General features: G+C 47.2%; 3 protein-coding genes across 3 annotated transcripts; all 3 read right to left on the bottom strand.

Moving 5' to 3' along the window:
- Positions 1-1,056: 1,056 nt before the first annotated feature.
- Positions 1,057-13,808, bottom strand: SAXO3 (stabilizer of axonemal microtubules 3). Its single transcript, XM_060281105.2, has 5 exons — positions 13,179-13,808; positions 12,684-12,872; positions 10,886-11,047; positions 8,360-8,487; positions 1,057-1,607 (listed from the first exon to the last, which is right to left on the bottom strand). Exons 1-5 carry the CDS (start codon positions 13,332-13,334, stop codon positions 1,259-1,261), a joined length of 984 nt encoding a protein of 327 aa, XP_060137088.1. The 5' UTR covers positions 13,335-13,808; the 3' UTR covers positions 1,057-1,258.
- Positions 13,809-18,382: 4,574 nt separating this feature from the next.
- Positions 18,383-20,999, bottom strand: LOC118095898 (neurotrophic factor BDNF precursor form-like). Its single transcript, XM_035137220.3, has 2 exons — positions 19,799-20,999; positions 18,383-19,090 (listed from the first exon to the last, which is right to left on the bottom strand). Exon 2 carries the CDS (start codon positions 19,066-19,068, stop codon positions 18,520-18,522), a length of 549 nt encoding a protein of 182 aa, XP_034993111.2. The 5' UTR covers positions 19,069-19,090; positions 19,799-20,999; the 3' UTR covers positions 18,383-18,519.
- Positions 21,000-21,864: 865 nt separating this feature from the next.
- Positions 21,865-26,409, bottom strand: LOC118095178 (neurotrophin-4). Its single transcript, XM_035136224.3, has 2 exons — positions 26,041-26,409; positions 21,865-23,591 (listed from the first exon to the last, which is right to left on the bottom strand). Exon 2 carries the CDS (start codon positions 23,568-23,570, stop codon positions 22,956-22,958), a length of 615 nt encoding a protein of 204 aa, XP_034992115.1. The 5' UTR covers positions 23,571-23,591; positions 26,041-26,409; the 3' UTR covers positions 21,865-22,955.

The raw sequence follows: 26,409 nt of genomic DNA, 5'->3' as shown, positions 1-26,409 counted from the left end.
GTCGTCATAACAACCCCGTGAAGAAGGTGAAAGGGTGTGTGAGTGCATGTGATTGGATCACGGTCAACCAATCAGATCCACAGCAGTCAAGATGTAAACATGGACCACACCAGCCCTTATCCAATACTTGCGCCCACAACCTCATATTGGCTCTGGAATGATGGATTTGAGCATGATTTGCTCGTTTGTCAAATCCATCCCTCCTTCCACTCCCACCTGTGTGAGTTCAAATGGGCAGGTGAATAAGCAAGGCAAGGACAGCCCTCCTAAAGCTAAAAGTATAAATTACAAAATGGAAAACAACAACAACAACAACAACAACAACAACAACAACAACAACTGAATATTTCTATCTCAGATCATCTGGGAAAGACCACTGCAAGGCACAGCCCAAAATGTGGTGTTTTCTGAATGCTTCTAAATGCCAGACTGCTAAGCATAATTGTTGAATTAATATTGAAATGGAAAATGTGTCTGCATGTATACTGTGAAGCATGGCATGAAAATTTCCATTGAAGCTAAAGAAAACTGTGATGAGAGCCTAACAAGTTAATCATTAGTGGGACTACTGTATATCTATGGGGCTCTGTCACATGGTGTTTAAAACACCTGAAATATATAGTGTTACACGGTCTATGCATATGCTAATCTGTGGGCGTCCATCTTGGGAGGAGTGTGTCTTTGTTCTCAAGCTACTGGAGAGAATGGATGTTTTGCTCTCTCCCTCTGGGAGAACAGCCACAGGTTAGTGGAGAAGAGACAGAGCTTTGATTTTTAGTTCCGGAAGATATTCATAGTCTAAGACATTTCACCTATGCCGGCATCAGTATATAATGCGTCTAACTCAGGCATCCCCAAACTTCGGCCCTCCAGATGTTTTGGACTACAATCCCCATCATCCCTGATCACTGATCCTGTTAGCTAGGGATCATGGGAGTTGTAGGCCAAAACATCTGGAGGGCCGCAGTTTGGGGATGCCTGATCTAACTGAATGTAAATTTATTGCTTTAAGTCGATTGGAGTTTAAGTTCTGTAAGTAAAGCTTTCCGAACCATATTTTTGGACTGGATAATTTTTATTTCAAAGAAGAGTTCATTTTTAATTCATCCCAATTGTTGCCCATACGTGTTAACAAAATATCAATACAGACTTTGTGGTCATCTCTGCAAAATGAACACAGAAGCAAATGCTAGGTGAGATAGATTCTATAGGTTTGCCCTGCCTGATCCTTGCAAAATGGCTCGCTGCCCCTGGCCTCTCACACTGGCATGGGCTTGCCACTGCCGTAGTTTTTATACTCTGTTTCGTACATGCGAGGAACGCACAGGATCTCCACCACAGGCACCCGGCAGGAGACGGTGGGAGGCTTCTCTACCGGGCAGAAGCGGTCCCAGGTGCGTTTGTAGTCGTGAGGAGGCTGGTAGGATTCTCGGGTCAGGGGAAGGAGACCCCGGTGGGGAACGGCAGGAATGTGTGGCCCCAGACGGGGTACTCGGGTTGCGTTGAAGAACAGGCTGATGTCCCGCATTGGTTCAGGATCACGGATCACAGGACCACCCGGCTGGAGCGAGAGAACATCCTTCCTGGCATAGCCTTGTCGTTCCTTGCTGCATGAGAGAGAGGAGGGAGGGAGGGAGGGAGGGATCAAAAAGCGTCCATTTCTCTGTAAGTGGGGTGAAACCAAGCAGTTTATGTGAGCATTTTCACCCCTCCCATTCTGAAAATCTGGTGATATCTGCTGTTGGGAGGGAACAGTTAGGAATTGTTACTTTGTTGTTTTTCATTCCTGACTCTGCTCTCTGCTGTGTGCTGTGTGCAGTTTAATATCTTCTGTAGACAAGATGGCTAAGTGAGAGGCTGTAACACTCACAAAGCCAGATCTGTAAATATGCAGTAGTTAATAGAAATAAATGAGGAATGTTTTGAAACCTCTACAAATGCTTCTGCTGTTCACTGCTGATTTGGTGCTCATAAAGCCCAGTTATGAGTCCATGATTCCCGGGTGTATGCTGAAGGTGTTCCAGACGTCCTGCCCAGGCATAGGGGCCTAAGAAGACCTGGACAGATCCTGGCATTTACCCACATATGGTAGCAGGCGGATGGTTGCTGGTAGCAGACTGGTGGTTGCAGATGGCTATTGATGGTTGGATAATTGGATGTTTCTGATCCATTTCCATCTGATGCTGCACATCGGAGTTGAGCTGTGAGCTGAAGCTGTTTTTCAAGCTGCTGTTTGATTTACAGAAAGGTATGTTGCTGGCTGCCAGGAAGACAGCAGAGACGCTTTTCCAGTTTGCCTGTTAATTGTGCTGAGTGGGGAGAGAAGTTGCTGAGAGAGTCAAGAGTATTTGGGGTGCATGAAGGGAAGTGTCTTGCTGTTAACTAAACACAGGCATGGCTTCTGCACATTCTGGCCAGATGTCTCTATCTTTTCCTCTCCTTACACCAGAGACCTATCCTACATGGCAGGTCAAAATGAAAGCACTTTTACAAAGGGAAAAGCTTTACCATATTATAGAAGATGACCCCCCTAATGAGGATGATGATGGATGGCCAGCGTGGCATGAGGCAGACATGAGAGCCAGGGGGACAATTATTCTGAGTGTCCAGGACCAGTTGTTGGTCAACTTGGAGAACCAGCAGACTGCACGGGCTGTTTGGAATAAACTTCGAGATATGCATCTAAGACAAAATGCAGGATCCAGTGTGCTTTTCTTTAAAAAGCTGTGTAGGCTGGAATTGCAGAAAGATGGTGATTTGCCCAGCCATCTAGCCCAATTAAAACGTCTCAGACAGGATCTTGTCCAGCGAGACTTAAATATTTCAGAAGCTGTTTTTGCAATGCTTATCATAAACAGTTTGGATGAATCTTATGATGCTGTAGCTGCTCAATTGTCGTCTTTGCCCAATGACCGTCTAACAGAAGATTATGTGTCTAGCGTGCTCTTGAATGAGTGGGATCGCAGACAGACTGCTAGAGAAAGCAGGGACAAGGCTGTTGGAAATGCCTACAAGCCTTCAACAGGGGAAAGTGAAAGTGTTGCAAAAGCTCTTAAAATGCGCCGCTGTTTTTCTTGCGGAGAGGTCGGCCATTTTAAAAATCAGTGTAAAAACTCTTCAAAGAAGAAGGGCAACTTCAAAGGCAAAGGGGGAGGAGGCCGAAAACCCCAAGGGCCAGCTGCATCAAAGGCTTTGATTTCACGCAGTTCTAATCAACTCACACGTTCTGTTTTTGTTGTCGACTCAGGAGCCACAAGGCACGTGGCCAATGATAAAAATCTCTTTCTTCATCTTGAGAAACAGGGAGGAGCAATTCATCAAGCGGATGGAACGACTATTAAAAGTTTGGCTCAGGGAACGGTTTCTTTGCAGAGCCTTAATGCAACAGTTAAAAATGTTATGTATGCTCCTCATTTGCAGGATAATCTCTTGAGTGTTTCTCAGCTAGACGCTCAAGGATTTAAAGTGGTGTTTGCAAACTCTCGGTGTGAAATTCTTCGAGACAACAAACTCATTCTTTATGCTAAGTGTGTTGATGGTTTATATGTATTGCCTTTTGTTACAGGTACAGCTGCTGGAGCAACTAAAGAAACTGAAAAGGCGTGCTGTAATATATCAGTAGATAAGAATGAGAAATTGCATAACCATTGTATTCATGATTATCATCGTTTGTTTGGTCATTTGCATTTCCAGGCAGTAGGTAAAATGCAAAATATGGTTGAGGGCATGAAAGTTCAAAAGTGTCCTTATCATATGAAATGTGTCTCATGTGCAGAGAACAAAATTAAGCAAGCTCCCAAAGGTACAAAATCTGGGAGGGAGGTTAAGAAACCTTATGAGATTGTGCATGCAGACTTGGTTGGACCTCTAGCGCTCTCTAGAGGAAACTCATGTTATTTTTTGGTTCTGATAGATGCCTATTCTAGATATGTTTGGGTCTATATGTTACAAAAGAAGTCTGAAGCCTTCTCTAAGTTTCAAAAATTTTGTGCATGGCTCAGGAATGTTCACGATGAGCATGTACGTTGTCTTTTCACTGACAGGGGTGGAGAATTTTGTTCAGAACAGTTTGAAAACTTTACTGCAGAACAGGGCATAGAGCACATGACTGCCACGCCCAGATCTCCATGGCAGAATGGTTTATGTGAAAGAGTAAACCAGACCTTGCAACAAGGAATTAAAACTCTGTTGCATGATTCAGGCCTACCCAACCCCTTTTGGGCTGAAGCTCTATCGTGTTTCACCTATATTTACAACCGCAGATATCAATCAGCCATTGATTGCACCCCATACGAAATGCTGTTCAAAAGGAAACCGTTTGTAAAACATTTAAAAATTTTCGGTTCTGAAGTTTGGGTGCATACTCTGCAAGGTGACAAATTGAGCAAATCTGGTCAACATGGCATTTTTCTAGGTTATGAAAAAGGTTCCTATCGTGTGCTGATGACAGACACAAACACAATTAGGCTGACCAGAAGCATGGATTGTAATCCAAAATGGGACAAAGTTGGCATTTTTCAATGTCATCCCATTTCAGATGATGAGGTGGTTAAACCAATTAACAAAGAGGCAAAACCTGTAATTGATGCTGATGGTAGCACAGATTCTGACACTGATACAGATGATCAGAATGAAAAGACCTCTTTTAAGAAATCAGATGGGTCTGACACTGATCTAGAGGTAGAATCTTTGCCAGATACAGGTCACCATTCTCCCAAGGAGGAGGAACCAGACCCAGAGGATCCCAGAGTATTGCGTAGATCTGAGAGAACTACCAAGGGACAAGCACCTAAACGATTTTCTAAAGAATTTGCTAAAGCTGCTATTTCAGATATGGCTGCCACTAGCAACACAAACTCAGTTTTTGAACCAACTAACTACAAAGAGGTTCAAAATTTACCTGAAAAAGATGCCGAACCTTGGCTTAACGCCATGAAAGCTGAATTGAATTCCCTAAAGCAAAATGACACGTGGGAATTGGTTCCAGCAGAACCAGGCATGAAACTTGTAGACAGCAGGTGGATTTACAAAACCAAGACTGATCAGACTGGTAAAGTGGTCAGATATAAAGCCAGATTAGTTGCACGTGGTTTTTCTCAAGTTCCTGATCAGGACTATCATGAGACATATTCACCGACAGTCAAATTTGAGACAGTTAGGCTGTTGATGAAAATTGCTGCAGAAGAGGGCATGACCATATCTCATCACGACGTAAATACTGCGTTTTTGTACGGAGTTCTCAATGAGAGTATTTACATGTCACCGCCAGATGGAGTGCAGATAAAAAAAGGAATGGTGTGTAAATTAAAAAAATCCTTGTATGGTCTAAAACAAAGCGCTCGATGCTGGCACACTAAACTGACAGAAGTGCTGTTTTCCTTAGGTTTCAAGCAAGGAAAGGCTGATTCTTGTGTTTTTGTTAAAGAATCTAACCAGCACAAATTGTACTGCATTTGTTTTGTGGATGATATTTTGTTTTTCTGGAAGGATGCAAATATTTACAAAACCACTCTTGCAAAACTGCAAAAGCATTTTGATATGAAAGACCTAGGGGAAGTCAGCAATTATCTCTCACTGGAAGTAGAGAGAAATAAGCAAGGTGATGTTTTGCTGCATCAATCACGTAAGATCAATGATGTGATTGAAAAATTAAATCTGACAGATGCCAATTCTGTAGACACCCCCATGGTCACAGGGTACCAACATGATACTAATGCTAATGTTTTTCCTGACACTACATTGTTCAGAAGTGTTTTGGGTAAACTTAGTTTTATAGCAAGGTGCACAAGACCAGACATTGCTGTTAGCGTAAATTTGCTCAGCAGATATGTAAATCAACCTACAGTGCAAGACTGGAAGGCACTGAAACGCATAGTTAGGTATTTAAAAGGCACTATGCATTACAGGTTGAAGCTTACTAGCCAAAAATCTGGAGGTCTTGAGATCTATGCCGATGCCAGTTTTGGTAGTGATACAACTGATGGCAAGAGCACCTCAGGTGTGTGTTATTTGTACAATCAGTGCCTATTTGATTGGTCTTGTAAGAAACAGGCAACAATAAGCATGAGTTCATGTGAAGCAGAACTCAACGCTTTAAATTTTTCCCTCATGAATGTAGAGTGGTTGTTGCAACTATGTGAGGATATGAGAGTAAAAATTTGTTGTCCAGTTCAAGTTTATCAGGACAACAAAGCCTGCATAGAACTAATCCATTCAGAAGGGTGCAAGCAAAGAACAAAACATTTGCTAATCAAATTGCACCGTGCCAGAGAATGCATTCAGAAAGGAGTTGTAAAAGTCTCATATATGCCAGGGAAAGAAATACCTGCTGATGCTTTGACTAAAGCTGTTAATAAGGAACAACTTGGTATATATGTAAAGAAATTGCTTTTGTGCTAGATTTTCATAATGGTCAGAATGAAAAGGGGGAGGTTGTGAGCATTTTCACCCCTCCCATTCTGAAAATCTGGTGATATCTGCTGTTGGGAGGGAACAGTTAGGAATTGTTACTTTGTTGTTTTTCATTCCTGACTCTGCTCTCTGCTGTGTGCTGTGTGCAGTTTAATATCTTCTGTAGACAAGATGGCTAAGTGAGAGGCTGTAACACTCACAAAGCCAGATCTGTAAATATGCAGTAGTTAATAGAAATAAATGAGGAATGTTTTGAAACCTCTACAAATGCTTCTGCTGTTCACTGCTGATTTGGTGCTCATAAAGCCCAGTTATGAGTCCATGATTCCCGGGTGTATGCTGAAGGTGTTCCAGACGTCCTGCCCAGGCATAGGGGCCTAAGAAGACCTGGACAGATCCTGGCATTTACCCACAGTTTAAAGGAGAGAATACTGTCTGGAAGGGGCTCCCTGTGTACACACTGCTACTCTTGGCGCTGCAGAATATGGTATTGTTTGGGAATAACTGGAGCGAGCACTCCAGTTGGAGAACAGCCTTTACCAAAGGTGCCATGGGCTTTGAAGAAACTCGAACTCTCAGGACGCGAGGGAGAAACGTGCTAAGAGGAAGGCACTCTTGGCAAATCCACACCGTGATCAACTCCCGCCTGGAAACCAGTGTCCCCACTGTGGAAGGATGTGTGGATCCAGAATTGGCCTCCACAGTCACTTACGGACCCATTGTTAAAACCGTGTTTATGGAAGACAATCTTACTCGGCTACGAGTGATCGCCAAAGAAGAAGGACCTTTTTCTTGATCCTGTGATATGCCATACTTTCTTTGCATGCCTGCGCTCAGGTAGCACACAGCCATTTTATCATTGGTATTTCGTTAAAATCAGTAAAAATACATTTCAACAGCAAAAGGGATACCATATATCAGGCATATTCAACAGGTAGATCGTGATCTACCAGTAGATCACTGGATGTCTGTGGTAGATCACCGGTAGATCAGTGGCTCCCCCCCCCCAAAGAAGCTAAAAAACTTTGGCTCCCCTAAAAAAACCCTCAACACCTTTGCCCTGCACCCCTAAAATGACCTGAACCACCAAAAACAGGGCTTTCCTTCCTAAAAAAAGCTCAATATCGCTTCATGACTAAAGAAGTTCAACAACTTTTACATGAACTCCAAAAAACAGGGCTTTCCTTCGTAAAAAAAGCTCAACAACTTTGACCTGAACCCCACCAAAGGGGTAGGTCACTGCCAGTTGTTAACTCTGTGAGTAGATCACAGTCTCTTGGAAGTTGGCCACCCTGCCATATATAAATCAGGCAATAGCCAACATCTGCCATATCATAGAATTCTGTATCATATCATAGAGCTGGAAGGGACCCTGAGGATTTTCTAGTCCAACCCCCTGCAATGCAGGAAGATACAAGCTGTCCCTTATGAGGATCGAACCTGCAACCTTGCCATTATCAGCACAATGCTCCAGCCAGCTAAGACATCCAGCTGTCAAGACATGTTAAGTATGGTTGCCAACCTAAAAAAATACAAGTTCTGTGCCATTGTAAACAAGCAGTAGCAAACAAGGGTCAAAGAGTAGAATGTGGGTTCAGAGACAATCAATCAATCAATAAAAATTATACCCTACCCATCTGGCTGGGTTTCCCCAGCCACTCCGGGCGACTCCCAACAGAGTATTAAAAACACGATAAAAGATCAAACATTAAAAACATCCCTAAACAGGACTTCTAAAAGTCAAATAGTTGTTTATTGCCTTGACATCTGATGGGAGAGTGTTCCACAGGGCGGGCGCCACTACCGAGAAGGCCTTCTGCTTGGTTCCCTGTAACCTCACTTCTCGCAGTTGCACCCCCAGAGGATTATGGGAAGGGAGTGTAGGCAGTGGCAGAGGTGTCTGGGTTGGGTGAAGGGATGGGGAGAGAACCTTGGAAATGCTACTTACTCTGTGAAGGGATGGAAGTCCCGGCTGGTGACTGAGATATAGGGGTCATTAAGTCGCAGAACTGCCTTGTCCCGGATGTAGAAGGGTTTGCCTGCCATCTCTTCATTCCGTGTGCTGGCCACAACGGACTGCGAAGAACAAAGTAACGAAGCCACTGTTGTGCATGGAAGTCTTGAACTCCTCAGCCCACCACAGCCCACCACAGGTATTACCACATGACACTCTTTTGAGTGCCTCCCAGGGCCCAGCAATGACTGAGCCACCATTTTAATTTCCCACAATGCTCCTGGAGCAATGCTATGTCAAGGACATTGGGGGGGGGGCAAGGAAACGCGGTGGCTCCTCGTAGCTGCTGCCACTGCCAAGTAAACCTGCCAGAATCAGGAGGAAACTCCCTCAGATCCTTGACCCCAGCCTTAGTTAGAGCTCTTGGGTCTCAAGCACATGACCTGCTTTCTTTGATGGGCAGGCCAGCAAAATAAAGAAGGATGTCAAAGGAAAGACCAGGCATGGTGGGGAAGGGATAGGGAAGGCCCAATATGAGGCCCAATACCAAGATCAGAATCCCACCTCGAACTTGCTGCAGAGGCACCGAGGATAACCCAGTTTAGGCCAGGGATGGAGAAGGAACTGCAGATGTTGTTGGACTACAACAGCTCCCACCACCTCTTACATCTTTGACTGCATTGGCAGGGGCTGATGGGAGTTGGGGGGTCCCACAATATCTGGAGGGACACAGGTTTTCCTTCCCACTAAAAGCAGGCAGCACAAACACTCCCCACACGGAAGGAAATAATGAATACTGATTGGTCCAATGATTCCATGGGTAGCATCACTGGCGGAGGAAGAGGAGTGCGAGGGGAGCGCACCGCCCCCGGCAGCGCGATCCCGGCGGGGTGCCATCGCACCCTACGGGCAGCACGCCACGCCCCCAGGACGAGCGTCATCCTTGCCCCCGCCTGCTCTCCACCCCCCGGTGCCAGAGCATGAAGCTCCGCCACTGGGTAGCATGCAAAGATGCGCAAGCTTTTGTTGGAATCCATCTGTCTCAAGAGACAATGGAGTGCACCTCTGGGGCTGAAGCCAAAATGGCTTCCCTGGGGCACAAGCCTGGGCAGTGCGTATGGAGGTCCTGGGCTGCCCAGATGACAAGACACACACACCCCAGCCTCGCTGATGGACAGCAGAGCAAGACATTTGGCCGGAAGTTGCCGGAAGGAGGTGCACAAGGTGTCTTAAGGACTCCACTCTGGATTTGTGTAGAGTTTACTCCTTAGCCTTTTCTCCTCTTGAAGATATCCCACAAGGCAGCAGAGGTTTGGATCAGTTTTCCTTCTCCTAGAAAGGGCTGCCTTCCCAGTCTGACAAGTCCCATCTGCCTCTCACTTCCTTCTACAGATTGTGCAGAAACTACCTTCTTGACCGCTGGACCCACGATTGGTCACATCTCTTCAATCTGCCAGAGCCTGTCTTGGCATGCATGGAAAGTCCCTAACACACTGGGGCTTTGAGACCCATCAGCCAACCCTCACCTGGTTTAGCCGGCCAGTCAAAGGCGTTCCTGGGGCGTGGCCACTGTTGTATACTGTAAGCTTCTAGGAGCCACAGGTAAGAGCTGAGCGCAGGTGGGGGCCAAAGGTGGACAAACTACCCCAGAAGTAGCATGACGTGTCCCCCACCAAAGGCACTACCCCTTCCCCTAACACCCTAAATATACAGGTGAAACTTGGAAAATTAGAATATCGTCGAAAAGTGCATTTATTTCAGTAATGCAACTTATTATTTTTTATTTTTATTTATTTACAAATGCTTTCTTTTAGAAATTCCACAGTAATAAAACAAATACAGTCATACCTCGGTTTAAGTACGCTTCGGTTTGAGTACTTTCAGTTTAAGTACTCTGCGGACCCGTCTGGAAAGGATTAATCCACTTTCCATTACTTTCAATGGGAAAGTTTGCTTCAGGTTAAGTACGTTTCAGGTTAAGTACTCCACGGACCATCTGGAACGGATTAATCCACTTTCCATTACTTTCAATGGGAAAGTTTGCTTCAGGTTAAGTATGCTTCAGGTTAAGTACAGACTTCCGGAACCAATTTTGTACTTAAACTGAGATACCACTGTAGTTACAATAATACAAAAATAAAAATAAACATCGCTATTACATTTCATTGATTACATTCCATTTATAATTGACCTGCCTAACGACAAATAATTACAATTACAACAAATAACACCTTGACGTATCTTGCTTTGCATGTCATGCAACTATCTCACATATTGGTTTCACCTTTTAAGTTGCATTACTGAAATAAATAAATGCACTTTTCGATGATATTCTAATTTTCCGAGTTTCACCTGTATATGCAAGCAATCGTTTGTAAGATATGCAAAACCAAGCATCCTTTACATAGAGATTGTCACACTGGTTAACCTAAAACAGAACACAAAGATGCCTTGGCCAGAAGGAAGAAGATGTGCAGCATAGTTGGGATATCCTCTCCCTGCCCCGGAAACACCAGATACCTTGGATGGTCCATTCAGGTGATGATCAGCCAAGCCAAAAGGCTGAGGCCCAGCATGGAAAGTGGGCTCTTGTGGGAGATTGGGCCAGCCAGGGTAGCGTTCCCTCGTCTCGCTCTTCTGGTTGCCCATGGTCAGCGGGAACCTCCATGCTCTCAGCTTCAACTGTCGGGGAGAAGAGCAGAAACAGGGCTACAGAGAAGAAGGGGTTGGGGGAACGGTCACCATGACTGCACGAGGACACGCTCTCGTGCAAATGTTTCTTCATTTGCCTTGGGGGGGTTTGCCTCCTTCAGCCAAGTGTTTTCAAACAGAGCCATGGAGGAAAGATTATTTGTCTCGCCATCACCTTGTCACTTGGGGCCCTTTGTTCTTCTCCTTGAACAGGGGCTTCTGGGAACTTATCTGCAGAATCCTCACCCCCCCCATCCCGTTCTCCTGCCTAAATTGCAGTCACTGAGTGAGGGGTGTGTGGGGCTCCATCGATGATAGTTCGAGATTACTCCCTGAATTTTCAGCTGATTCAGTGTGTTTCTAGATGGGGGCTTTATACGGCAAACCTGTTCCTCAGGTCTGATTTTTTTTGTGTGTTTTGTATTTGGCACACATACCCATTTTTTCAGGCACAGGTATTCACTGCTATTCCACCAGTGCTTGCTCATTGACACTAGCGGGTGGAGTTTGACAGAATGTGTCCAATTGGGTTTTTTCATGTGGGGATTTTTAAGTGTGTGTGTGTCACTTCTCCCCTCCCCCTCCCCTGCCTTTAACTTTACTGGGCATGCATGCGAATACTTCTGTACCCATTTGCATACATCTTTAAATTAAAATAAAGGAACCCGAGAAAAGCATACAAGAGCAAATGCTTCTAATCTTATTATTGTCATGTTTCGGAATGAACAGAAAGGGGGGCTTGCGATTTTTCAGAGCAGGTAGGTTGCAAGTAAATAAATAAAAATACTTAGCTGAAAGTAGAAATAATCAGAATATTTGAAACTGAAATTCTCGCTGAGGTCACTTGGGTGATGTCGTGACACGTTCTAGCGATGCAACTGGCAACCTAAGCAATAGGCATGGCTTCCACGAACTGGCCAATTGCAGTGCAGGTAGCTCAGTCCTGCCCCCCCCCCAACATACTGTATATTCCTGCATATAAGACTACTTTTTAATCCAGGAAAATTTTGTCAAAAGTTGGGGGTCGTCTTATACGCCGGGTTGTATTTCTTATACGGCGAGTATATTCCAAACTCTATATTTTAACCTGAAAAGTTGGGGGTCGTCTTATACTCCCAGTCGTTTTATATGCTGGAATATACGGTAAATCCTCAGTCAAACTTACTTCTGAGTAAGCTCACACAGAACCAGGCTGTAATTTATAGACTGGATTCACTCCACCCATTCCCTCCTCAGTAAAACCACCAAGCCTTATTCCTAGGGAACTTCAAGAACTGTCACTATTTGGGGGTGGATTCAATCACAAATTCAGGTTGTACAGCTTAGTTGGCTGGAAACTCTTGTGCAATAAACCTGCTTTTGCAAAAGATTGGACTTTTTGCAAGAAGGAAAGTGACAGGGGAAAATACACTGGGAGTTCCCATAACATTTGGGTTGGCACAACATCATCTGACCTACCTGAAAGCAAATCATGACAAAAGCAGATTAAATTGCCAACTTTGTCTAATCCCCCTGCAAACAAATGCGGACAAATCCTCAATACACTGGCCATCTGGATGTGACCCTTGACCAGCGTTCAAGCTTCTATTCCCGTTCCCAGATCTCAGAGCTTCCTGCTTGTCTTTACCTTCTCTCTCAGATCTTTGTTGTAGAGGACGTCCCAGTGCGGATAGGCAACAGAGTAGCGGGGGTGAGCCAGGACTCCCCCGTGGATTTTCGGGCCATACGCGAGTTGTGAGGTGGTTGTCAAGCGTGGGATGACCTCATCTTGGAAGACTTTCTCAGATGCTGGGGGCAGTGGCTCATAGATCGTAGACTGGCGATGAGCGAAGTGGGGGGTGCGAGGGAGGAGGTGGGGGAAAGAGCATAAAGGGCAACAATGGGACAAACCATCAGGAAACGGAAAAGTGGGTGCATGGATGAAAAACAGAACCAAGACTCCTCCCCCCGCAAGACCCATTTATTCCCCAGGAGTTCTGGTTCCAGGCAGCATTAGCCCGCCTGCAGGGTACCTAGAAGTAGCGGGAGGGAGTGTCAGTCCCCCGCTGCAAACCACATCGCTTCCACTAATCCGAATTGCACCAGCCAGCCACCCCCCTTAAAGTCACCAGCTTTGGCTCACTCGTGCATAGGGCGGCGGGAAGGGCAGTGGGGGGATGTAGTTGAGCCCCACTCCGCTGCTGGTCAGCCTCCAGTCACGCCTGCGTCCCTGCCGGGGCACCAGCGTCGGGGAATCCACCTCCCAGTCGAAGGGGAAGGCGGAGAAAGTGCCCGCCATGTCCGCCTCCGCCTTTTGGACATGGTTGCCGGGCGGCCGGGCAGAGGAGGAGGCGGCGGCTGGTACCCTGGGCACCAGGAAAGAGGCGGGGCCCCCAGAACGTTAGCGACAAACGTCGCCATGGAGATGGAACGCTCGGCAGCCGGGCGTTCTAGCGCCCCCTTTGATCGAGCCCTGGATTCCATCCGGTCCGGTCCTAACGAGTCCCAATGGGATGCTGGACCGTTGTGGGAGGGGGAGCCAGGACTGCACCTGGATTTCCTGGGAGCCGGAAGGCCTGCTAAGGATCGTTGCTACTGAGTGCTAAAGACCGTGGCTGAACGGTTGGGGTGCAAGCTCTTGTTGTGTGCAGCCCACTCTATTCGTGTTTACCCGGTCCCTAAGACCTTTCCACCTTGCTCCCAGGTAAGCGTGCATCGGGACTGTAACTTCAGTCGGAGGATGGTGGTTCTTATCCTCCTTCATTCACGCATGCATGCATGCATGCACAAATGGGAGCTGCAACAAAATGTTGCAGTATGGCAGGGGCAGAGGACCTGTGCCTGCCCCATTGGTGTTGGACGCCAACTCTCATCAGCCTCTTCTAGGACATCCGGTCTCGTCCCGCCTCCGTTTTCTGTCTCCAGAAGCCCCATGCACCACCGCCTGCCTCCCATAGCCACTGATCAAAGCAATCGGTTATTGTAGTTCCAAAGGCCTTTAGAAGACATCCAAAGGCTGCTCTGTATAGGGAAGTTTTATTATTTATTATTGACATTCTTGTTGTTGTTGTTAATATTATTATTGAAAGGTAATGGTAAAGGACCCCTGGACAGTTATGTCCAGTCAAATTCGACTATGAGGTGCGGTGCTCATCTCCACCTTTAGGCCGAGGGAGCTGGTGTTTGTCCAGAGACAGATTTTCCAGGTCATGTGGCCAGCATGATTAAACCACTTGTGGCACACGGGACACAGAGAAGAGTACCAGAGTGCATGGAAACGCTGTTTACCTTCCTGCCGCAGCAGTACCTATTTATCTACTCATGCTGGTATGGTTGGCAGGAGCTTGGACAAAGAAACAGGAGCTTGCCCCATCGCTTGGATTCGAACTACTGATCTTATGATCGGCAAGCCCGTTGTTGTTGTTGTTGTTGTTTTTGTTGTTGTGAGTAAAGGTAAAGGGACCCCTGACCATTCGGTCCAGTCGTGACCGACTCTGGGGTTGCGCGCTCATCTCGCATTATTGGCCGAGGGAGCCGGCATATAGCTTCCAGGTCATGTGGCCAGCATGACAAAGCCGCTTCTGGCAAACCAGAGCAGCACATGGAAACGCCGTTTACCTTCCCGCTGTAGCGGTTCCTATTTATCTACTTGCATTTTGACGTGCTTTCGAACTGCTAGGTTGGCAGGAGCTGGGACCAAGCAACGGGAGCTCACCCCGCCACAGGGATTCGAACCGCCGACCTTCTGATCAGCAAGCCCTAGGCTCAGTGGTTTAACCACAGCACCACCTGGGTCCCTTGTGAGTAAGACATCCCTATTTTCACTGGAGAAATGTTGGAGGGTGTGACAGCCCCTCCAAGTGTCCCTATTTTCCAGGGACAGTCTTGGATTTACAGAAGCCTTCCCAGTTTCGGATTTGATCGCAGAATGTCCCACCTTTCCTTAGGATGTCTCTATTTTCATCAGTGAAATGCTGGAGGGTGTGGAGTTATGCATAACCCCCCAAGCCAAGGAGATAAGTAACTATACAATCTTTAGAAAACACCTGAAGGCAGCCCTGTGTAGAGAAGTTTAAAAATGTTTAATGTTTTATTATTATATACAGTCGTACCTCGGTTTACGACCCGCTCGGGTTGCGAACAGTTCGGGTTACGAACTCCACAACCCCGGAAGTGTTTTCGGCGCACGCACGTCTCGCGCATGCGCAGAAATGGCGCTCAGTTTGCGACCTTTTCGGGTTACGAACCGCGATCCGGAACGGATCGTGTTCGTAACCCGAGGTACTACTGTATATATATATAAATACCGGTAATGAAACATTAAACATTTTTAAACTTCTCTAACCATGTTGGAAGCCGCCCAGAGTGGATGGTGCAACCCAGTCAGATGGGAAGGGTATAAATAATAATGTTATTACTATTATCATTAGGGAGGACTTCCCTATTTCCACTGGAGAAATGTTGGAGGGTATGTGGGTGGAAACCTAGATGAGTCAGCTCTTCCAACCTTCCCCAAGCTTTATTAGCTCCTGGGGAGATGCGTCAGCAGGACGCCATGCACTATGGATACTCTTGTGTAGGCCTTCCAAGGGGCAGCCGGCAGAGACAGCCCTGCTCAAAGAAACTCGATAGGAGAAAGCTCTTTAACGCAACAAAAGAAGCAAGAACAGTTTAAACAATGCGTCTGCTAGGGCTGCAAGAGAGCCACCTCAGGTATGGACGGCTTAAGAGAGCAGAGCCTCTTGCACGGATCTTAAAAGCCAGGACACGTTCATTACAGGGAGGAAATGGTTTCTGGGGTAACCTGGTCCTAAGCCATTTCTTAGGGCTTCAAAGGTCATTGCTGGCACTTCTAAACGGAGCCCGGAAACAAACAGGCAATCAGTACAGATGGAATCAGTTTTGATCTTGAAGCGCCGGATAACAATCTGCCGCTTTGTACTAATTGAAGTTTCTGGACTCTTTTAAAAGGGCAGCCTTGCAATAAAGAGCATTGCAGTTAATCCTTCCTAGAAAAAAGGAGAACCTTTGGCAATTTTCTAGTTGGGTGCTTTCTTCAAATAGTGTGTTTTCCAGCTATCACAGGTGTGGCGGGGAACCTTGGTCCTTCCAGATGTTGCTGAGCTGCTGGGGCCGGTGAAAGGAATATCTTTTAACGAGTGGAAGATGTTGTGGGAAGTGGGGACTTTGCAGGGTAGAGAGCTGAATTTCAGAATCCCATCCGCTCCATTCCATTTCCCCTTCCTCCCTGCTTTTCCCAGTGTGCTGTAGCAGTTGGAGCATCAGACTAGGACCTGGGAGCCCAGGGTTCATATCCCTAGAAGACAAGAAGAAGAGTTTGGATTTGATATCCCGCTTTATCACTACCCGAAGGAGTCTCAAAGCGGCTAACAATCTCCTTTCCCCTCCTCCCCCACAACAGACACCCTGTGAGGTGGGTGGGGCTGAGAGACTTCAGAGAAGTGTGACTAGCCCAAGGTCACCCAGCAGCGGCATGTGGAGGAGCGGAGACACGAACCCAGTTCCCCAGATTACGAGTCTACTGCTCTTAACCACTACACCACACTGGCTCTCCCTACTCAGTCATGAAGTTCACGGGGGTGACCTTGGGCCAGTCACTGCCTCACAGGGTTGTTGTGGGGATCAAATGAGGGGGGGGGGACGAAACCGTGAGCTCCTTGGAGAAAAAGGGTGGGATATGAATATGATCGATCGATCAATCAATCAATCGTCCGTACGGTCAGTGCTTTTGAATTATGGTGCTGGAGGAGACTCTTGAGAGTCCCATGGACTGCAAGAAGATCAAACCTATCCATTCTGAAGGAAATCAGCCCTGAGTGCTCACTGGAAGGACAGATCCTGAAGCTGAGGCTCCAATACTTTGGCCACCTCATGAGAAGAGAAGACTCCCTGGAAAAGACCCTGATGTTGGGAAAGATGGAGGGCACAAGGAGAAGGGGACGACAGAGGACGAGATGGTTGGACAGTGTTCTCGAAGCTACCAACATGAGTTTGACCAAACTGCGGGAGGCAGTGGAAGACAGGAGTGCCTGGCGTGCTCTGGTCCATGGGGTCACGAAGAGTCGGACACGACTAAACAACAACAACAATGGTCAGTGAACATGCAGGCTACTTGGAGGCAAGGTTCCTTATGATGTTACTCTAGAGCAGGGGCCCCAAACTAAAGCCCAGGGGCTGGATGCTGCCCAATCGCCTTCTAAATCCGGCCCGCAGACAGTCCGGGAATCAGCATGTTTTTACATGAATAGAGTGTGTCCTGTTATTTAAAACGCATCTCTGGGTTATTTGTGGGGCCTGCCTGGTGTTTTTACATGAATAGAATGTGTCCTTTTATTTAAAATGCATCTCTGGGTTATTTGTGGGGCATAGGACTTCATTCATATTTCCCCCCCAAAATATAGTCTTGCCCCCCACAATGTCTGAGGGACAGTGGACCGGCCCCCTGCTGAAAAAGTTTGCTGACCCCTGCTCTAGAGGGCTTTTCTACTTCTGCAAGCCGAGGGACTCCCCCCAAGCCTGCTGATTGACGCCCAAGCCTCATGTGCAGGAGCACCAATCAACTGCAACCCACACCCCCAAAAAGAAAGACTTGCCATTTTACTTTCAGCCATCCAATGACACTCAGGGCCATTGCACACTTTCACTTTTGGAGTTCCATGTGGGTGGGGTGGATTTTGAAAGGGTGGGGTGCGTTTTATTGATTTATTTATATACCGCCCTATACCCAGGGGTCTCATGCATGTTCCTAGCAACCCTGAGAACCAGTGCAAGAGATTCTCTGCCAGTGAGGGCCAACTTGAATTAAAACCGGGGGGGGGCAGGTAAGCCCCACCCCACATAATTGACACGGTGCATGTGCACTATTTTCATGGCAATGCCCGTCAACTTTGCCCCCCACCCCGCCCCCTCAAATATTTTATTGGTGGGCAAAGACCCCCCTCGGCCCCTAAGAGTTGGCTCCTACGGTGTGATGTCACACAGGAAAAGCATGCCCTTTTGAAAAACTAGGCTTGGAATGGGGGGTGGGCGAGCAGATAGGTGAGGAGGAGTTGCTTGGGGCAAGAGGTGTTCTGGGAACAAGGAGGAGGAAATAGGTAGAACTTTGTGAGGGCGGGGGGATGAAGGCCATCTTGGCAGCTTGGGACGGAGGCAGGGAGGCCTTGGGAATCCATCGCTGTGTTGCTGGGGAAACAAGCCCTTCTTGAGATCTAATGCTCTCTAAAGGGGACCCGGGCTTGAATAGGTGTTAAGAAGCCATTTTTCTTAAAGCATGACCGTATCTGGCACATCTCGATTCCCAATGGAAACATGACTCTGGAATCTGGCTACCGCTTGGCACAGATGGGGGTGGGGGTGGCCCCATTTGTTTATTTGTTTCAAAAGGGGCAGGGGATGTGGGGCCCTATCCCCAAAGACCTGTGGCTAAGGCCTCCTAGGGTCGCCTGCTGCCCCAGCAAAGCCTGTTACGATATCTCCTGCCCGCTATATTCCGCTGCATCTTGCTGCTGCTGCTGCGGTCGTATTTTGCAGACACACCCTGCGTCTATCCTGACAAAGCGCCAGGCAACAGTCTTCTTGGAATCCATAGTGAAGGCCCTCACATAGCTCTTCATCGTCTGGCACTCAGAGATCCAGTAGTTTCGATCCACCCCGCGGCAACCGCCCGCAATTCCCCTTCTGGGTGTGCACTTGGTCTCGAAGAAGTACTGCTTCAGTCGTCCGCGAGGCGTCTGCAGTTCAGAGAGCAGCGTCACGTTCCTGCCACGGATGTCCACAGCTGTTTGTTTGTCTGCCACCCAATTGCTCGTGCTGTCACACACGGCCAACGTCACCTCGGCGGCGTCCAACAAGGGTTGGACGGTCGGCTCGGTTCTAGAAAGCACGACATGGGGAGACAGGAACCCCTCATCCCTGACTGGAGGAGCATGAGTGCCAAGGACATCGGCGGCGTTGGGGAGCGGAGTGGCATGAGAGACGACACAAAGCCATGCAGTGACCACAGTAACCAGCATGACTTCCTCTATGATGGGGAACCTGTGCAGGAAGTGGGAAAAGGCAAGCCTGGGAAAATGCGTCCGCCAATAAAAGGTCCCATCCACAACACAGGTTGCCAGCACATGGTTCCCCACAAAGGCCGCATCCACCCCATGCATTTATGGCAATTCCTTGTTTCCCTGCCCAATAATTTTCGTAATTTTGCAAACCTTGGAGCTCCCCTAAACCTGCTGATACCTCTTTTTTAAATAATTTCGAATTACATTTATATCTCACTTTTCCATCAAAGAGCTCAAGGTAATGTATACATGGTTCTCTCCCTCCCCATCTTAACCAAGGTGCCAACTTGGAGGATGAGCAGCCCCCTCAAATATTTTATGGGTGGGGAGAGAGACAAAGATATATTGGCCCCCTAGGAATTGGCTCCTAGGCTCTCAACAACCCTTGAGGTAGGTTAGGTTGAAAGATTGCGGCTGTCCCGAGGGAACCTGGGGAATTTTATGGCTGAGCAGGGATCTGAAGCCCAGCCTCCCAGATCCTAATCCAGTACTCCAGCACTACATCCTCCTGAATTTCACAAATAGAGGGAATGACGGCCCAGATTGTATCCATCCCTCCCACCTGTTATAACAGTGATTTTCCCAACCTTTCTGCCAGACCCAGGGCCCAATTGTTAACGACAGCAACCTGCACTGGGGGAAATTTTCTTTTGAATTTTGCAAATCATTTTTTTTAACCTTTACTTACTGGGATCTGTTCTCTACTTCTTGTTCACGCTTCTTTCATCTCCCTTTCTTGCTCTATCACTCTCTCCCCTTTCTGTTCTGATGACATTCACAGTGCTGCCATTGCAGAACCACCGTAAGTCAACAGAGCTCTCTCTCTTTTGGCTACAGCAAACAAGAGGTCAAAGTACCCAGATATGGTGTCTTTTAGGACTTTGTCCTCTGTGGCTGACTAGCATCCTCAAAGAGAACATTTGGGTAGTTTCAAGAATTCCTCAAGGCTAGGGAGCCTGAAGTTATTTGGCTCCACTAAACTAGAATCTGACGGAACGTATTAGATACATACTGTACAGTCGTCGCTTGGTTTTCAAACAGCTTAGTTCTCGAACATTTTGGTTCCTGAATGCCGCAAACTCAGAAGTGACAGTTCCGGTTTGCAAACTATTTTTGGAAGCCGAACATCCGACGGGGGCTTCCGCGGCTTCCGATTGGCTGCAGGAGCTTCCTGCAGCCAATCAGAAGCCGTGCTTTGGTTTCTGAATGTTTTGGAAGTCCAACGGTCTCTGTTCGACTTCTAAGGTACGACTGTCTAGGGGTTTATGGCATGGCAGCTGGGCTGTAATGGAGGCACTTGCCTCTGTCGAATGACAGCTCGGGCATTTCATGGAGATTACAGCTGGGGAGGGTGGCAGGTACTGCAGGCATGCGTGTGGTGCCCACAGTGGTTTCTCTGGTTTACTGATGTGCCCACAGGTCTATAACAGTTGGGGACCATTGCCCAAAGGCAATCCACCTCTACATAAGACCTTGCAACTCCACATCAAGCCGTCAGGTGGCGCTGAGGGCCAAAGGACACTTTCCCCTTCCAAAGTCCATAACCGCAGCAGGGGAGGACAGGACTATAGTGTGGATGTGCAAAACACAGCTTTCGGAGATAATACACCATATTTTTAAAGGCTCCCCACCTGAAAAGAAATGTGTTAGAATGATTTAAAATTTTAAAAAATGAAAATTGCTTAATTAGGAGTTAAAAGTGGACCCGGTGTGAGGGGAATCGAGGAAGTCTACAATGTTAATTAAAATATGCCACATTTTTAAAGGCTCCCCACCTGAAAAGAAATGTGTTAGAATGATTTAAAATTTAAAAAATGAAAATTGCTTAATTTGGAGTGAAAAATGGACGCAGTGTGAGGGGAATCGAGGAAGTCTACAATGTTAATTAAAATATGCCACATTTTTAAAGGCTCCCCACCTGAAAAGAAATGTGTTAGAATGATTTAAAATTTAAAAAATGAAAATTGCTTAATTTGGAGTGAAAAATGGACGCAGTGTGAGGGGAATCGAGGAAGTCTACAATGTTAATTAAAATATGCCACATTTTTAAAGGCTCCCCACCTGAAAAGAAATGTGTTAGAATGATTTAAAATTTAAAAAATGAAAATTGCTTAATTTGGAGTTGAAAATGGACGCAGTGTGAGGGGAATCGAGGAAGTCTACAATGTTAATTAAAATGGTAGATTTGATTTTTTTTCCCTGTCATGTTTTTATTCCTGTTTTTTTTTATTCCTTGTTTTTGTTTTTGTGAATTTTTGTAATTTGGAATGTTAGAAAATCAATAAATATTATTTGAAAGAAAAAAAAGAATACCAGGAACTGTACTTGGTTAAGAGTGCTGGGAATTGTAGCTCTGCATGGTGTGAACTACAGTTCCCAGGATTCTTTTGGGGCTTTGCAAAAGGTGCCTTTAGATCAGGCATAGGCAACCTTGGCTCTCCAGATGTCTTGGAACTACAACTCCCATGATCCCTAGCTAACAGGGTCAGGGGTTAGGGGAGTTATAGTTACAAAACATCTGGGTTGCCTATGCCTGCTTTAGATTTATGCTGCATATGCAGCCTGAGAGAGGTACTAGGAAGGCTTGGGCTGTCGGGGGGGAGCTGGCTGCCACCCACATTTCTTTTCCATGAGGCTTGCTTTCCACACACTCCTTCCCCCCCCCCCCGAGACGCCTGCCCCCCCCCAGCCAAAAGGAAGACATTCAGGACACAGGAAATCCAAGCAGCAGGCAGACATGTCTTTTTGTTTTTTAATCCTCCCCGCCCACCTCCACACACACTTTCCTAGAAATCAACCCCCCCCCCCCCGAGTAATGAACGCAAATAAGTTAATAATTAAGACAACAGGATCAGGTCATACAAAGACTGTAGCTGGAGGGAAGGGAGGTAATAAATATGAAGAGAGGAAAGAGAACGAGGGAAGGGGGATTCCAGAGGGAAACTTACACCTAGCAATTCCCTCCCCCCTCCAGAAAGTATGTTCCAAAAGAACTCTAGGGATCCCTCAGACACTTATCCCAGGCTCCTCGATTAATATATCAGTCGTGATGCAACTTCAGATTCAATGGATCTCCGATGCCAATCGGCAGCTGAAAGGGAAAGTGGGGCGCATGCAAAGCGGCAGATCCAGCGCCTGCATCGAGGAGGCTCCGTGGTTGGTGGCCACGCATGTACAGACAACACACCCTAAAGCATTCCCTAGGATCCACCCGCCGTGCACACGCAGGGAATCTTTGGCAAATGCGCCGAGGTGGAAAAGGTTCCCCGAGGGTAGGCAGCCGGAAAAGCCCTGATCTCGCAGACTGCGCCGAGGGAAGGACTCCGGAGTCCGCTGTGCACCGCAAGGGTGCAATGGGAGCATTGGGGTGTGTGTGAGAGGCAGTCAAAGGCAGGTTTGAGTGACTCTAAAGCAGCACCCAGGGCCCTGTCATATGTGGTAGGTATGAAGTTTTGACCACTAGGGACCACTTCATGGCCCTTCGAGTCCACAAAATCTGCCTGGCTGCATCTCAATAGTGCTTAAAGTTCACTTCTCCGCCTCTGTGTAGAAGTGCAGCAGCAATGTGTCTCCCGTCCAGCAAATGGCCACGTTTGCGACGATGCACCTTGTTGACAGGGAACCCCGACTTCAAGGGGGTGCAAGGAGAGCCGGACAAGGCACCCTGGGGCCTGCCAATCAAGCCAGGACCACACACCCTTCTTCCTGTCCAATGGGAACCATGCACATGCCCCTTGGCCAAAGGGCGGCCATCTTGGGCCTAGGGGTCCCATTGCTCCATCTCCATCTCTTCAGTAGCCAAAGTGGCAAAGGTCGATTACCAGTCGCCTGCCTCCCGGCACTCCCTACGTCCGGCCAGTACGAGTGAGCAGGGTGCAGACGCACGCGGTGTCAATGCGGATCCAGCGCCAGGTCACGATCTTGTCGGAATCCATGGTGAGGGCCCTCACGTACGACTGCTTGGCCTTGCACTCGGAGATCCAGTGGCGGCGGTCCACACCCCGGCAGCCGCTCGCTGTGCCCCCAGCCGGGTTACACTTGGTCTCGAAGAAATATTGTTTCAGCGGGCCAGTCAGCGTCTGGACCTCGGATAGCACTGTCACGGTTTTGGCTCGGATGTCGACGGCTGTCCGCTTGTTCGTCACCCAGACGTTGACGCTGTCGCACACCGACATTTCTCCCCGGCGGAGGGATCCGTCCAACGACCGCTTGGACTTGAGAGTCCGGTTCGCGGCCTGCGCCGGCTGGGTGCTGGAGTCCTCCGTGAGGAAAAGCAAGGGCGGCTCTGCGGGTTCGCTGTTGGAAAGAGTGACGCGCGGAGAGAAGAGGTCCCAGTCCCTCAGGGGGGTCTCGGCCCAGAGGACATCAGTGGCGTTGGACTGGGTACTGGCGCTGGGAAGGGGGGCAGCACGGATGACGCAGAGCAGTGGCGTGACCATGGCATGGAACAGAACAAGCATCACTCTCTGCGCAGCGGGGACCTGGGAAGGCAGGGAGAGAAATGAGTCTCCAGAAAAGCTGCACGGAAAACGAAACTGATCAGTGGATCCCCGTCATTCCACCCCATCACTTCCTTGCACTGCCACTTCATTTACCTCAGGGCCTCAGTGGCCGGGGGGGGGTGTTAGCCTGGGTTGAGGAGGGGCTTGCCTGAGGGTCCCACAGCAGGTGCAGCTGCCATCTTAGTTTTCCCAAAATGCAGTACACCAGAAGTTCCACTATTCATGTACGTACCGGTATGTATGTAAAATGAACCATGGAAAGAGAAGGGAAGTCGTTGATACCTTAAGGATGTAAATTTTGTATATATATAAAGTAAATTTTCTGTTTTACCATTTACTCATTTTACATCCTTAAGATATCAACGACCTCCCTTCTTCTCTTTCCATGGTTCATTTTACATATCATAAATCTCTGCATATATTCCAAAAAAACTATACCATTCAGTATTCCCTCATTACATCCATCAAAACTTGTTTACACTGTTGAATTTGTCTTAATGCTGCCAGCGTTTTCAGCTGTGCACAATTATTTCCCATATATTCAATAAACGTTTTCCAATCTTTTTTAAACGAATGCTCTTCTTGTTCACTTATTCTATATGTTAAGACTATGAGTTGTGCATATTCTGTCAACTTAAGTTGCCATTCTTCTTTGGTTGGGACATTGCTCGTTTTCCATTTTTCAACTAACAAAACACTGCAATAGTAGCATACATAAATAACCTTTTTTGACACCTGGGAATTTCCGTCTAAGTTATCCCCAACAGAAAGGACTCTGGTTTTTAAACATTTTTTTTCCAATTGATTATGGATAATTTCCTAATACATTTTTGATCATTTTACAAGTCCACCAGAAGGTCCACTGTTCCTTGGCACCGTGGGTAAAACAAAAAGCGCACAAGCCAGCCACCACAGAAGCGTGTCGGCAGCCATGTTGTTCTACCCACAATGCCACAGAACAACAGAATGTCCTGGACATTTGCAACTGCAGCTACCAGGTGCCCAGAGTGCAGACGCTGGTGGGCATCTGCCACGGGGCAGGCTGGATTCGACCTATTAAAAGGAGCCAAGGCCAACTTGGGGCAAAGAAGGCTAAGTGGAGCACATTCATCTCCAGCTAAGGAGCTTCAAGGAGTTGGGTCAGGAATGACCATGGATATCAACCAGAAGTAGAAGCTAGGATAGACATTGTATATGTGAGATGCTCCAAGTGTCCCTATTTTCCAGGGACAGACCCAGATTTACAAAAACTGTCCTAGTTCTCTGATTTGATCCCAGAATGTCCCTCTTTTCCTTACGATGTCCCTATTTTCATCCGGGAAATGTTGGAGGGTAGGGAGTCATGCGACGCCCGAGCCGAGGAGATAAGTACCTATACAACCTTTAGAAGAAATCTGAAGGCAGCCCTGTATAGGGAAGTTTTTTAATGTTTAATTTTTTTATTATGAATTTATATCTGTTGGAAGCCACCCAAAGTGGCTGGGGCAATCCAATCAAATTATTATTATTATTATTATTATTATTATTATTATTACAGGTAGGTAGCCGTGTTGGTCTGAGTCGAAACAAAATAAAAAAATTCCTTCAGTAGCACCTTAAAGACCAACCAAGTTTTTATTTTGGTATGAGCTTTCGTGTGCATGTACACGAAAGCTCATACCAAAATAAAAACTTGGTTGGTCTTTAAGGTGCTACTGAAGGAATTTATTATTATTATTATTATTATTATTATTATTATTATTATTATTGAATAGGATGTCTGTATTCATTGGATGAGAACCTCAAGGGCCGCGGCGATGCAGGAATTTCAACATGTGGTTTCCCATCCAATTTGAAACCATACCAGACCCTGCTTAGCTTTGCAAATGTACTTGCAGTTTTATTGCTGCACCACAACAGGACTTCCTTCTGGACAGACATGGTTAGAAACTGCACTGCCAGAAGCCTATTTGGGCAGTGAGTGACATATACCATACTTTCCCATGTATAACACCCCCCTTGTATAAGACCTTGTATAACACGCCCCCTATTTTGGGGGACTCAAAATTAAGAAAATGAGGGGATATTGGCAAGAGTTGTTGAGCTTCTTTGAGAGAGGATTGGCCATAGTTTTTGAGCTTTTTGGGGGGTGGTGGCATAAAGTTATTGAGCTTTTTTTCAGAGATTGCCGAAAATTGCTCACCCGTCTGCCTGACACTGAAAGCCGAAAATTGCCGCCCTATTGCCACAGTGGCAGCCAATCAACCCCAGCCCTTGTCACAACACGCCCAATAGCTGCTGACGTCCCACCCTATGCGCTATCTGAGTATAAGATGACCCCAGTTTTGGGACATAACTTTTAAAGAAGAAAACCTCGTCTTATACATGGAAAAGTATGGTAAATTCAATAGATGGTGATGGGAGTAGATGGGGGGGATGGGACGGTTACCTGTGGGTTCAATGCTTTCTTCAATCACAACCAAGCAGATTCCAGGTTTTAATCATGACCTTCCAGGCTGCCGTCCTGCTGCGATGCTCCTTGATGTAAGCCAGCCTGGGAAGGAGGGGATCCTGAGCGGGAGCTGCTTTCTGCCGCCCTGTCCCTTAACGGGCACTGACGCTTCCTCGCAGCTCACGTGCCGAGAAGTCTAGGCTCCTTGGGGCGTCTGCAGATCTCACGCTGCATCTTTGCTTCTCCACGGAATGAGCAAGGAGAAGGCACCTTTCTCATGGAAGCAAGTCTTTCGTCTCCGTCTCAGAGGACAGGAAGGTGCTCGGGGGTGTCATTCAGTTGAGGGCTTGGTGCCAATCACAGCAT

The sequence above is a fragment of the Zootoca vivipara genome, chromosome 12, assembly GCF_965207765.1.
Source record: "Zootoca vivipara chromosome 12, rZooViv2.hap1.1, whole genome shotgun sequence".
Lineage (NCBI taxonomy): Eukaryota > Metazoa > Chordata > Lepidosauria > Squamata > Lacertidae > Zootoca > Zootoca vivipara.
Note: the sequence above shows the minus strand (reverse complement) of the source record. Positions and strands in the feature narration are given on the sequence as shown.

What these genes read in the sequence shown, in the direction of transcription:
- SAXO3 (XM_060281105.2), bottom strand. Translation starts at nt 13,334, where the DNA reads ATGGCGGGCACTTTCTCCGCCTTCCCCTTCGACTGGGAGGTGGATTCC. An exon ending in TCCCGCCGCCCTATGCACGA is followed by an intron (nt 12,873 to 13,178) that starts GTGAGCCAAAGC and finishes GCTCATCGCCAG; the next exon opens with TCTACGATCTATGAGCCACT. An exon ending in ACAAAGATCTGAGAGAGAAG is followed by an intron (nt 11,048 to 12,683) that starts GTAAAGACAAGC and finishes TCTCCCCGACAG; the next exon opens with TTGAAGCTGAGAGCATGGAG.
- LOC118095898 (XM_035137220.3), bottom strand. Translation starts at nt 19,068, where the DNA reads ATGCTGGTTACTGTGGTCACTGCATGGCTTTGTGTCGTCTCTCATGCC.
- LOC118095178 (XM_035136224.3), bottom strand. Translation starts at nt 23,570, where the DNA reads ATGCTTGTTCTGTTCCATGCCATGGTCACGCCACTGCTCTGCGTCATC.